Genomic DNA, 11,279 nt, shown 5'->3' on the forward strand with positions numbered 1-11,279 from the left:
TCTTTATTATTTTCTTTAATAAGTACAAGCTAACTGGCAGTACTTGAATAAAATATACCATTTTACAAAAAAAAAATTTACTTTCCGGAAAGACTGTATAACATTGGATGCAGAGATCTCTGTATTGAGATGTTGATAATGTAGTAATGTTAACGCTGGATGTTTTAGGCAAAAATATGATATGAAGTTTATATTCAGATACGACAACGAGAATCCGGTTTCTACAGCGAGATCCAACGATAAATTTATGGAGACAGCAATACAACTAGGAAAAGCCATGTCCATTATCTGCTGAACGTTGGAAGGAACTACAATGGTACATCAAAAGCATACAACTCTCAAACGGTCTACCAATAAAGATGGATACAGGCATCAGAGAACTGGATATCAGTATTCACATAGACGTCTCAGATACAGGTTGGGGTGTCACGTCAAATGAAGGAAACATACGGGTTTGGGTCAGAGGTCGAAAGCGGCACTTCGATCAATGCCAGAGAACTGAAGACAATTTTATTTACCCTTCAGCTACACGCACGAAAATTCCGAAACTGGTTGATATACGTGTACACCGATAATATGACAGCACTGGAACATGCGAAGAAGTCTTGAGGAATAGTATCATGCTACTTCAGACATTAAGCTTGGGAATACAGCAAGTCATCACGATCAACCAACTGATGTTAAGATACTTTCACGAAAAGGAAGTGAAAAATGTTCGACCAGACTACCCCAGCAGATAGAAGAAACCACCATACGAATGGACTCTTACAAGGCACTTCTTCGAAATGATTCAGCAACACTGGCAGAATGACAATAGATGCGTTCGCGACCATAGAGAATAAACGACTGGCGAAGTTCTGGAACTTTCAACTGGATTCTCAAGCACAAACAACAACCAAAGACTCAACTAACATTACCTATTCAATTCGAAAATAACACTGAGCACTATTCAATACCAGCAGGTGACATCCTCCCTGGAGGGCTGGATGACAATGTGATTTGCCCGGCTACATTTTGCACTCATTCTTACAGAAATCGGGCCCTTCACGAATTCACCTCTTAAGCGATCATATTCTGTTTCTGGGATACCTGAACAAAGAAGATAAAGTCACCTCAATACGTCCGTCGCGGGCGACAACCTGGATTAAACACCGTATAAAGAAAGCTGGAATCAATGAAATCACATGACTCATTCCTTAAGATCAGCGGCAAGTGCCAAAGCGGTACAACAAGGCAAAATCATCGAATCCGCCAAACGACGCGCAAACTTTGGAGCATGAACGCTGACACCTTTGAGCGATATTATTCCAAGCCTACAACTCAACAGTTTGCAGATAGCTTTATCACCCAAGTAATTTTTTCTTCTTTTACGGAAAACAGGTATGTTGTGTAATGGTTTATAAGACACTAGACAAAGACAAAAGAAGTACTCTTTGAGACTAATCTTTATTCTGAGATAAAGATACAAAGAACATACAAATAAATTAATGATCTATTATTTATAGTTGCTATCAAATGACTGATAAGCTATTATTCTAAGCGTGGATTATAATTACTGAGGATATGATTGACTAATGGTTCTTTGACTTGGGTTCTCTTGCGAGGTGGGGGTCGTCTGAAATACTCAAAAACAACAGCATGCTAAGTGTTACCTGAAAAACTGTATATTTGTCAACGAATCTGGATTCCTTATCGCCTTATCCCTGGCAATGGATGCCCCATATGCTTCTGACGCTATTAATACATCGATCAGAAAATCAAAAGCCAATAAAAAAAAGCGCAAAACTTGAACAACTCCTGCAAAAGGAAAGCGACAATGAAATGATAAAGTCACAAGAACAAAAGTACTAACCACTATAAGATGTTTTTATAGCATGCGATAGACGCGATGGAGGAATACCTCGAATTCAAAAGCTACTCTCTGATGATGGACAACGCACCAATACATCAATCAAAAAACATGAACTGTTGCTTACTGAACGTGACTACTGCTGCACTTATCTGCCTCCATACTCTCCGAAACTGAATCCAATTGAACAATTCTGATCCAAGGTGAAATACTTAATCAGGAGGGAAGTACTGCTAGATTCTGGCATTCTATCTTCAAGTAATATTCGAAGCTTGCAATATGGTAACTCACAAGGATCTCCATGGATATATTCACTATTCTGTCTCCTGCTTTGATGATTGTTTCAATGTAAACCCTATCTTTGTCATTTTTATGATTGATATACTTTGTCTCTTACCTTTTACATGATATGATTTTTTTTACTTTACAACCGTAAACCTTTTTTTTTTGTATTTTATCTTTTATATTGGCCAAAAAAACATGATGTTAGCTACCTGATTGCTGCTTATCTGATTCTCATCGCTGCATTATTTGCTTTTTGATGAGTCGTTTGCCATTAAATGGGAACTCTGTTTCGACAGTCATCCCAGCATTTGTAAGAGTGCGAAACGAACCCTTTGAAATGACTTTTTTCTACACTGTTGCAAGCTTCTGTAATTCTCTTGGACAAAGTGTCTTCCTACAAAAACCTATGGCGCTTAACCTTACTCTTTGCCACTGCCCAGAATTGTTCAATTGGGTTAAGCTCAGCTTTCGGAGCTTTCTAGATTTAGTTTCCTTTGCTTTTTGATTGTTAATGTACCGATAAATGTTCCCATTTTTTTTCTTTGCACCTTTCATGCATGCAATACAACAAATCTCTACGTCCCGGGCCAATAAAAACACATCTATTAGTAATCTCTTGGAGTTGTTTATTTGTTACTTCATGTATATATGCAATTCTTTCTTCATCTACAGAGTCAGACGTTGTACTACGACTTGTACCACCTTTTCGCGTTTCTTGGTTTTGTTTAAGGATAGAAACACCAACCCCATCAGTCTGCACCATCCCTTGGAATTGGGTTGATTTATTTGAGCCTTGGCCTTTGACGGCTTTACATGAAATATCGAGCACCTCACCTCAAATAAGTTTTTCATCCAACTTGAAACGTTTACAATTTTGTAAAATGTGATTGTTTGCTATCAAAGTGTCAATTGTCATGTAGTATGAAATCAATATCTTTCTCAGTAGGAAACACATGAACGATTTGAGCCCAGATCGCTCGCAAAGATCAGCCAGCTTGTAGTAAGCCTTCAAGTGTTCCAGAGGGCTGGCGTTAGCATCATAGTAAAGGCTTCCTTTCTTAAATTGATAAGCAGTGTCGTCATGTCAAAGAATTCCTGTATGAGCGAGATTTTACTCTCGTTTAAAATAGACACTGGCAGGTTCTTAATAAAAACACAGTATACTGAATAAAGCACATAAACTTGCATTTTAAAAGCTCTATTACATATCTGATGGTTTATTTACAAAGGAACAAAATCGTCACTTTCTTCGCGTCTTCTTTTTCTTGAAGCATCTAGCAAATTATCAGATGCTTTATCTTCTTCTTTGGCCCATTCAAGAACAAGATGACGGCCATACAAGTGAATATTTGCCATATTGTCATATACATTCTTGGCTTCTTGCTTTGTCATAAAGTCTAAGAAAGCAAAACCTCTGTGACCACCTGTAAATTTTTTGGGTAAACGCAGTGATTTTAATTGACCATAGGCACTATAATAGATAGTGTTTATGTCAGATAAACTATATACTTTGTATATCATTCTTACCTAAATAGTTCTCGTAAATCTTTAGCTGTGGCTTCAAATGGAACGTTTCGCACAATGATTTTAGTTGTATCGGGTGTCTTTGATTTCTTTGTACTCGTAGATGTCTTGTGATGTGATAGCTTGAGATCTAATGCGTGGTCATCAAGCATATATCCCTATATGTGTGTGATATATGGTTAGTTCCGATATAAAGAGGTATTTATTGCCATAGCTTATGATTTACCTGCATTGCCTTTATTGCCTTTTCAGCATTTGTCTTGTTATTGAATTCTATGAAGCCATAGCCCATACTTAAGGTCTTTCCAGGATTCTTTGGGTCAGGTTTGACATTAATACGAGACGATCTGTAGCCCTCGATTCCTTTGAAAGCATTACGAAGAGATTCAATGGTTGTATTAAAGTTGAGATTCTTGACAAAAACCGAAGTAATATCATCGCTGGCATTATCTTCATCAGCTCCAAGTAATTCTGTTGCACTCTTTGGCTTCTGTTCAGTCTCTTCTTCCTTTTCTTCCTTTTTATCTTGTTTAGCATCACCACGCACAAACTTATCTTTAAACAGTCCACTGGGTGCTTTTTCCAAGTAAATTAGAGAGTCTTTAAAGCGACGATAAGCCAATGCTTTAAATGCATTTCTTGCTTCACTTGGCTCAAGGAATTCTACTACTGCAATTGTCTTGGCTGGTGGCATAAGGACCTATTGGATGTGTTAGCTGCGAGCAATCAAGCCAAAACCATATCACTTACTCGACCCAATTCACCATATTTTCCAAACAGTTCTCTCATCTCATCTTCTGTTGTGCCGTATGGGATATTTTTAACCAAGATAATCGTTTCACTTCTTTCTTTCTTGCCAAAACTATCAAGTACAATACCATGTTTTTCAAAGAATTCCTTTGTTTCATTAACAATTTGTGTTTCTGCCAATGCAAGTCTGACAGCCATATTGTTAGCGTCCGCATTCAAGACGTCGGATTTTGATATGCCAAGACGATCAGCAATAGATTCGGCAATGGCATCTGCCTATATTGAACGATACAAATTAGCCTACTATATAAATGCAAAATCACACAACTTACACTCATGTAAAGTGAGTTCCAATTAAAGTCGTTGCCAGCGAGATTTCTGCGCTTCTTTTCTTTTTCTTTTTTCACTGAACTCAATTTAGTACCGTTCACTCCCACAATTTCCTCTTCTTTTGTAGGTGGTTTTTCTTCGCCAGGTATAATATGCAACAAGCGACCCTGAAACGTCTTCATGTCCAATGCTTCGTATGCTTTGACAGCATGTTCTGGAAGCATATAAGAAATATAAGCATAACCTTTTGACTTTTTGGTATCCTTTGCGATTGGCATATGGACTTCAGAGAGTGTTCCATACTTTTCAAACATTTGTTTCAAGTCATCTTCTGTACAGGCATATGTTAAATTACGAACAAAGAGACGTCCAGTTTCAGCAATGGAATCCTTTGGATCTTTTGGTTTTTCACTTTCTTTATCTGTATCCATAGGATCATCTTTTACGTCACTTTCTATTTGTGCATTGCTATCCTCCATTTCAACATCTTCATCCTCTTTATGTTCTTTCTTCTTCTTCATTGGTAAATCTTGATACTCATCATCTGATTCGTTATGGTGAACTACTACTGTCTCTTCATCTTCCTGCTTCTCCGCTTCAGCTGAAGGCGCAACATCATCATTACCCCAAGTTTTGCCCTTAGATCGAGGCATCATGACTTCCAAATATTCTTTCAGTTTAGGATCATTCTTATCTGCATTCAGTTGATTGATAAGTTCTTCAGTCTTTTCATTCTTTTTCTGTTTGGCTCGAAAAGCATCCGTTTCTTCTACTTCGAAATCATTCTTTTTGCTTTTCTTTTGCTTGCGATCTTCCTCCTTTTTTTCGTGAGCTGAAGATCCTGGTGTATATTTACTCCATGGTCTTGGCAATTCTTCAGATCTATAAGCAATTGCCTTTTCAACTACAATTCTAGAGGTGTTTATAAAGGTATTGTTGAAATAATTGATAGCTGCCTCTGCAGCTGCTTCTGTTTTATATCCAATAAAGCCAAACCGCCGAGAGGTTCCTTGCCTAAATTTAAGTAAATTGATGAGAAAATGAGGCTTGATACCAAGTAAGAGGCTTACTTTGTTTTCATAAGTTTGGCATCTGTCACTTCTCCTTTCTTTGCAAAATGCTCACGGAATTTTTCTTCTGACAACTCTTTAGGTAAATTTTTTACAATAAGACGAGACCTAATTATTATACAAGTGAGTTATGAATATACATGAATAATAACAAGATCTAGACTTTACATTATCTAATAAAGAAATAAGATCTTGTACATGGAAATTCTCTGATACAACAGTAAAAGACAACAGTCACACCTACAAAGCAAGCCACACGAACGGCCCAGGCTGGTTACCTATTTTCTTTACCCCTTCTTTTTTTTAAAAGAACTTTAAACATGTCAGCCTTTGCTAGTAGATTACTGCCCAAAACAAACAATGGCACAGGAGCATTTGTGCTTCAATGTCGCAAAATGGTCTTTAACTACTGTGAAAAGTGGGGAAGCAACAAGGGCATGATGTAAGGACATAGTTTATTTATTTATCTATTTATACTTATCTTGTTTGAATACAAAAAGTGAATACATCAAGAAAGATTTAGTCAAGTTTGCAACAGAGAATCCTCAGATTGAAATTGTTGTTGAACCTAGACCTGCACATCATCCCGTCATTCGTGGCTACTATTGTAAGATTTATATGATTTATGCAATTATTTGTTTTAACATGTGTTTTAGTAAATGGTCGAGATAAAGTCATTTGCACACGCAACTTGTCTCCATCAGAAATTAACAAAAAAGTACAACTCTTGAGAGACTCTAGCGGTGAAAAGATGAAGGATTTAACCAAGAAGCCTGTTATTTCTACTACTGAAAGTGTTCGTGGTATCTGGTCACCATTCCATTCGAACCCACATTCTATTTAAAAATCATATAAAAATAAAGTCTCTACTATTTGTAAATAGAAAGCCTCTTTTTCTCATTTTCATTTTTTTTTATAATGCAAGAAAACCAAAGCAGCTCTTTACCATCAGTAGAAGCTATATTAGGACCTGCGTTAAACCAACTGAATAGAACATTAAAGAACGTGGCAGATAAATATGAAAAACTAACAGATCTTGACGGTGCTCTGATCGAGTTCAATCGTTCATTTGGATCGTTTCTTTTTGGAATACAAGCCAATAGTAAGACAATACAATGGGAACACGTAAGTTTGATCAAAAGAAAAAATGATCCTTACTTACACATGTTACATCAAGGCACCAACAGAACAAATGCTTGAACATTATACATCAACTCAACAACACATTAATAACAGCAATATTCATAACAACGCTACATCCATTGCCACATCAACAGAGAACAACAACAATACAACTACTCAACTTGGTAAAAAAAACTTGTAGTTCAATACATGAACCTTTTCTTTTAGAAAATGTTTCGCCGTCCAATGTACCTATGCCTACTGTGATACCAAATCATGAATCGGCAGCTCGTCCCAAAAAAAGAAAAAGCGCCATGGACCAGCTTCCTTCCAAAAAGCAACGAACAGTATCTAAGGTAAGATATTGAGATGAGTTAGCATTCAACTAATATGTATATATAGGCGCAGATTGATAAGGTTATCGGCAAGCTACCAGAGGCTTACCGTGGAAGAACGGTAAGATGATATGCTTTTGACATAAAAATAATAACTTTATACTTTAGGAATCAAATGCAAATATGCGAAAGGTATTGGAGGCATTAATATCGCATCCTGATGGACTGTAAGATCTTTCTTTTCTTTGTTGCCATTTAGTATAATAACAATACGTGTTATAGATCAAGGAAAGATTTGGTAAAGGTGACAAGTATTGCTCAGCCAAAAGTGATTGATTGTCTAAAGACATTAAGTAAAAGCAAATGTGTTACGGCCAAGAAAGTGCCGGTAAGTTAGTTAAAGGGCTGTAGTAGAGATGACAATGTTTTTAATGATGTTTATAGGGTAAATATGATACCTTCTGTTTAAACTAAATTGAATAAAAAACAAAGAATTAGTATGTCAAACTTGTAAAGTATATATTACTATACTACAACAGTTGAATTACGTGTTAGAGAGACTGCCTGCTTTCTCAAAACCTTAAAGATAACTGTCATATAATTCCCATCCATATCAGACCTTGTTTTTGACGTCGAAAATTCTAAAACCCAACCAAACAGTCATGAGTTCAAGGTTTAAAAAAGTAGTTTTATCCTTACCGAGTATTTGCATCACGATGGCCCTGTCATTCTCTTGTGTTAAGCAAGGAAGAGGTAATAGAAATAAAATCAGTATTGGAGTGACTGATGCTAGGCGAGAATATAGGAAGAGTTTGTTTAAACAAGAGTTTGCACAATCCAGAAATACCAATTTCTAAAGCAGAAAGAGAATCTCTTGATTTGAATGCTTTGTTGTTCTTGACTATGATGCACTTTGGATTTTTACATAAAAGGAATCCTTTGTTCTTGAAACTGATTTATCTTCCTTTTCCGTTTTTCTTTATATAGGATGGTCGAGCTTTGAAAAGCAGTATAGACAGGTTTGTGAGGTCATATATTCGTCAGCTATGCACACGTTTATGTACTTTCCCTGAATCTTTTGTTTCCATTTTCCACCATATCTAAGAAAGCCCTTTACTCTTGAACCAGCGCCTGTTTCTTTATCACCTATGAGCATTACTGGCTTTGTTTTCGATTGCTAATCTAAAATTTTTAATTAGATTCTTGTGGATTTTAATATTGCATTGTTACCATTTTGATCAACTATAAATCGTCGTTCTGAAGTACAAAGCTTTAATGTAAACCTTTTTTGTTGAACCTGCGTCGTTCTCTCTTCTTTAACTCTTTTGTTGGAGTAATATAGTTTTCTAAGAGTGTCACGAACCGCATACTGCTGTGAAAGGACTTCTTTTATTTCTTCAACATTAACAGTGTGATCCATAGTGAATTTTGGTAAATTATTTTCGATGCTCTGTACTATTTGGCCCTCAACGATTCTCTTTTTATCTCTTTCAAGCTTTTTTCTTCTCCTCCAGTTTCCGCATCCAAAGTCGACGTCTTCTGATTTCACTTTAAAAGAGTTGGGCAAATCAAGGTAAGATACGTTTTCGTCCATACATTCGGAATCAATAGCATCGTTATGATATCTTTCAAGAATATCAGCAAGGTGAGGATCATCATTTTGTACATCTCCAAGAATATAGTATCGGTTGTAAAGCTCTAAATGAAATTTAAAACGTTTCAAAGTAAAAGCAACCGTATCAGTCATGGTGTGAAGGCCATTATCTGTTCCTGAAAACGTAAAGTCTTGAGCAGCATTGACATTGGGTGAAAATAAACTATTCTCAATAACTTGAGCATGAGTAAGCTGACGTTCAGATTCAGGCGGACAAGGAAGGCGATTATTAGCCATTTTATTTTTGCGCATTATTGCCATTTTTTTTTTTATATGCAACTGTTTTCTTCTGTCACGTAATTGATTCTGTATATGAATCCTTTTGTTGAATGAGTCATTGCGCGATTGCTTAACTTGTTCAATTATTGGATATAATTATTGACGTTCCAAAGCTGAACTACTCTTCCATTGTGAATGAAGTGACTTTAACACTTGCGAATAGTTTTCTGACTTTTCTTCTTTGCCGACCATTTTTGACAAGTTGGTAAGCTCTGATACTTGTACTTGTAAAGAATCAAGCTCCCGATGAAGAGTCTCAACCATCTTTTGGCTTTCTTGAACGACAAGAGGATCATGTACTATTTTTTTTTTAAAATCGACTTTGTTCATTTTGCTGATTTTCTTGCGTGAGTTTGCTTTGTTTAATTTTTGTGCCTAGTAAGTGTACCGATTTCGATCCAGGCAAAACAGTAATACTTTGTGCAAATTTAAGTCCTAAAGACTGACATATTGAGGTAATGGCAGCTAAGTCAAAAATTGAGCCAAAGGCAGCATCCTTGTGTCTGCGAGCTTGATCTTCAGAATCTATTAAATGATTGTCGAAATCAAGGATTTGGAATTTTGCTGGATCAAAGCGGGGCAATATACGATACAAGGATGGAGAATCTAAACGCATTGCATTGACTGTGGAAGCTCTAGGTAACGGGCATACATTCATACAGAATTTATCATAACCTGTGAATTTCAATATATCATTGGCAAGAATCACAAATGATAATTGATGGGTCAGGATTGAATAATATTTCTTTTTTGGGATGTATGACTTTGATGATTTAATGACCAATTCGCATATTGGGAGCTTTTCAGGCTGTAGCTGATCAGTATATAAAGGATTACTACGATTTTCGTCAAAGAGTTAATTTTTAACAATTGCTTTTAATTGTCGAAGCCGTCTGCTGGATACATCTTTTTTCAAAGGGAATATTGAAGTATTAATGAATGCATCATCATCACCATCGTCTTCGTTGTCAAATAAAGGGGCTGGAACATCATCTTTTAAATTTTGCTGAGCTTCACGACATTGAGATTTACGCTGTAATAGTAATGAATATACATGCTTAAAGTAATAAAGATTATTATATACATACGTTTAACAAACGGCTTTTCAAAGACTGTAATCTTGTTTAGTATTTTTGAAACTTCAATATGTTGTATGGTTCATAGCTAGAAACGCATTTTTTATAAAGCTTTTCAAACCTTTAGTGCTCCTGTCGAAGAATATTTCTCATTCTATTTCTCTTGATGTGATTGATTCAGAGCTTGATCTTGTTGATACGTTTTTCTTACTCCAAGAATTGTACTTTTTCTCTCTGATAGGTACAAGGTGGATTCTTAATAAGATTATTAAGATGCAGTCAAGAAGCTTATTGATGATTTTTTGTTACTCCATATAGCATCCAGATTGGTAGCGTATTGTATACGAGCATATTGTAATTCAACGGATGACAACCCTCGGTCATTGAAAAAATTAGGAAGTATATTGGAGCTTTGAAGGATGTCGAGAAGAGTCATTTGAACTGGGTGTCGAGCGAGTATATCAGCTCTAGTCCCCAAATAATAGATTGAAATCTTGAGTAAAAACGGACGAATCAAGAAAATCTTCGGACACTGCAGACGCTGCAAAGTGTATGGGTCGATCATATCGGCAGGCGAAGTCAATTGGTAATATGCTTGCAATATTGAATACTGAGGATCTTGCTAGCTTGAATTAACCAGTATTATGATCCACATCAAACACACAATTCTTTAATTCGGTCATCATCATGCAACCAACAGATGTAAATTGGGATACGTAGTTAGAGATTTTAATCGTTGAATCATCTAGTTTCTGCTTTATAATACATTTTGCTTCAGCTGGTAGATCGTTTCGAATAATCTTACTTATAATGAGGGACAAGTGCGATAGTCATATTAAATGTGCGTATCATCGTCAGCTGTGATTTTCGAAAAGGGACTTTGATCCATATAAGTATTGGCAAGTGCAGGGTTATCAAGAAGATTCTTCACAGCATGATCAAATTTCGCACTAACAAAGTCAACCCATAATGCTACATTCCTTTTTGGTAAGTTTTTTTTTTTTT

At 36.2% G+C, this 11,279-nt stretch overlaps 5 protein-coding genes across 5 annotated transcripts; 2 read left to right on the forward strand and 3 right to left on the reverse strand.

The window, feature by feature from the left end:
- Positions 1 to 3,355: 3,355 nt before the first annotated feature.
- On the reverse strand, positions 3,356 to 5,819 carry RHIMIDRAFT_240622 (RNA-binding domain-containing protein; the record flags this gene model as incomplete). Its single annotated transcript, XM_023609421.1, has 6 exons — positions 3,356 to 3,605; positions 3,662 to 3,816; positions 3,885 to 4,358; positions 4,409 to 4,684; positions 4,741 to 5,752; positions 5,809 to 5,819. 6 exons carry the CDS (start codon positions 5,817 to 5,819, stop codon positions 3,356 to 3,358), a joined length of 2,178 nt encoding a protein of 725 aa, XP_023463207.1.
- A 309-nt stretch (positions 5,820 to 6,128) lies between these two features.
- RHIMIDRAFT_206721 (uncharacterized protein) lies at positions 6,129 to 6,652 on the forward strand (the record flags this gene model as incomplete). Its single annotated transcript, XM_023606927.1, has 3 exons — positions 6,129 to 6,250; positions 6,309 to 6,415; positions 6,465 to 6,652. The coding sequence occupies 3 exons, from the start codon at positions 6,129 to 6,131 to the stop codon at positions 6,650 to 6,652; spliced, it is 417 nt and encodes a 138-aa protein (XP_023463208.1).
- On the forward strand, positions 6,653 to 7,943 carry RHIMIDRAFT_262988 (uncharacterized protein). Its single transcript, XM_023611638.1, has 7 exons — positions 6,653 to 6,933; positions 6,986 to 7,115; positions 7,159 to 7,286; positions 7,333 to 7,386; positions 7,434 to 7,492; positions 7,548 to 7,653; positions 7,710 to 7,943. The coding sequence occupies exons 1-7, from the start codon at positions 6,727 to 6,729 to the stop codon at positions 7,737 to 7,739; spliced, it is 714 nt and encodes a 237-aa protein (XP_023463209.1). The 5' UTR covers positions 6,653 to 6,726; the 3' UTR covers positions 7,740 to 7,943.
- Positions 7,944 to 8,402: 459 nt separating this feature from the next.
- Positions 8,403 to 9,495, reverse strand: RHIMIDRAFT_262999 (uncharacterized protein). The gene is made up of 4 exons (XM_023611639.1): positions 8,815 to 9,495; positions 8,549 to 8,760; positions 8,496 to 8,522; positions 8,403 to 8,447 (listed from the first exon to the last, which is right to left on the reverse strand). The coding sequence occupies exons 1-3, from the start codon at positions 9,154 to 9,156 to the stop codon at positions 8,504 to 8,506; spliced, it is 573 nt and encodes a 190-aa protein (XP_023463210.1). The 5' UTR covers positions 9,157 to 9,495; the 3' UTR covers positions 8,403 to 8,447; positions 8,496 to 8,503.
- A 915-nt stretch (positions 9,496 to 10,410) lies between these two features.
- On the reverse strand, positions 10,411 to 10,729 carry RHIMIDRAFT_263004 (uncharacterized protein). Its single transcript, XM_023611640.1, has one exon. It carries the CDS (start codon positions 10,708 to 10,710, stop codon positions 10,543 to 10,545), a length of 168 nt encoding a protein of 55 aa, XP_023463211.1. The 5' UTR covers positions 10,711 to 10,729; the 3' UTR covers positions 10,411 to 10,542.
- Positions 10,730 to 11,279: the final 550 nt, after the last annotated feature.

This window comes from Rhizopus microsporus (genome assembly GCF_002708625.1).
Source record: "Rhizopus microsporus ATCC 52813 unplaced genomic scaffold scaffold_17, whole genome shotgun sequence".
Classification (NCBI taxonomy): Eukaryota; Fungi; Mucoromycota; class Mucoromycetes; order Mucorales; family Rhizopodaceae; genus Rhizopus; species Rhizopus microsporus.

Excerpts from the sequence above, each read along its gene's own strand:
- RHIMIDRAFT_263004 (XM_023611640.1), bottom strand. The coding sequence starts at position 10,710 with ATGACTCTTCTCGACATCCTTCAAAGCTCCAATATACTTCCTAATTTT.
- RHIMIDRAFT_262988 (XM_023611638.1), top strand. The coding sequence starts at position 6,727 with ATGCAAGAAAACCAAAGCAGCTCTTTACCATCAGTAGAAGCTATATTA. Across the intron at positions 6,934-6,985 it reads AGACAATACAATGGGAACAC|GCACCAACAGAACAAATGCT; the intron begins GTAAGTTTGATC and ends TGTTACATCAAG. Across the intron at positions 7,654-7,709 it reads TTACGGCCAAGAAAGTGCCG|GGTAAATATGATACCTTCTG; the intron begins GTAAGTTAGTTA and ends TGATGTTTATAG.
- RHIMIDRAFT_262999 (XM_023611639.1), bottom strand. The coding sequence starts at position 9,156 with ATGGCTAATAATCGCCTTCCTTGTCCGCCTGAATCTGAACGTCAGCTT. Across the intron at positions 8,761-8,814 it reads ATTTGCCCAACTCTTTTAAA|CTTGAAAGAGATAAAAAGAG; the intron begins GTGAAATCAGAA and ends AGAAGAAAAAAG.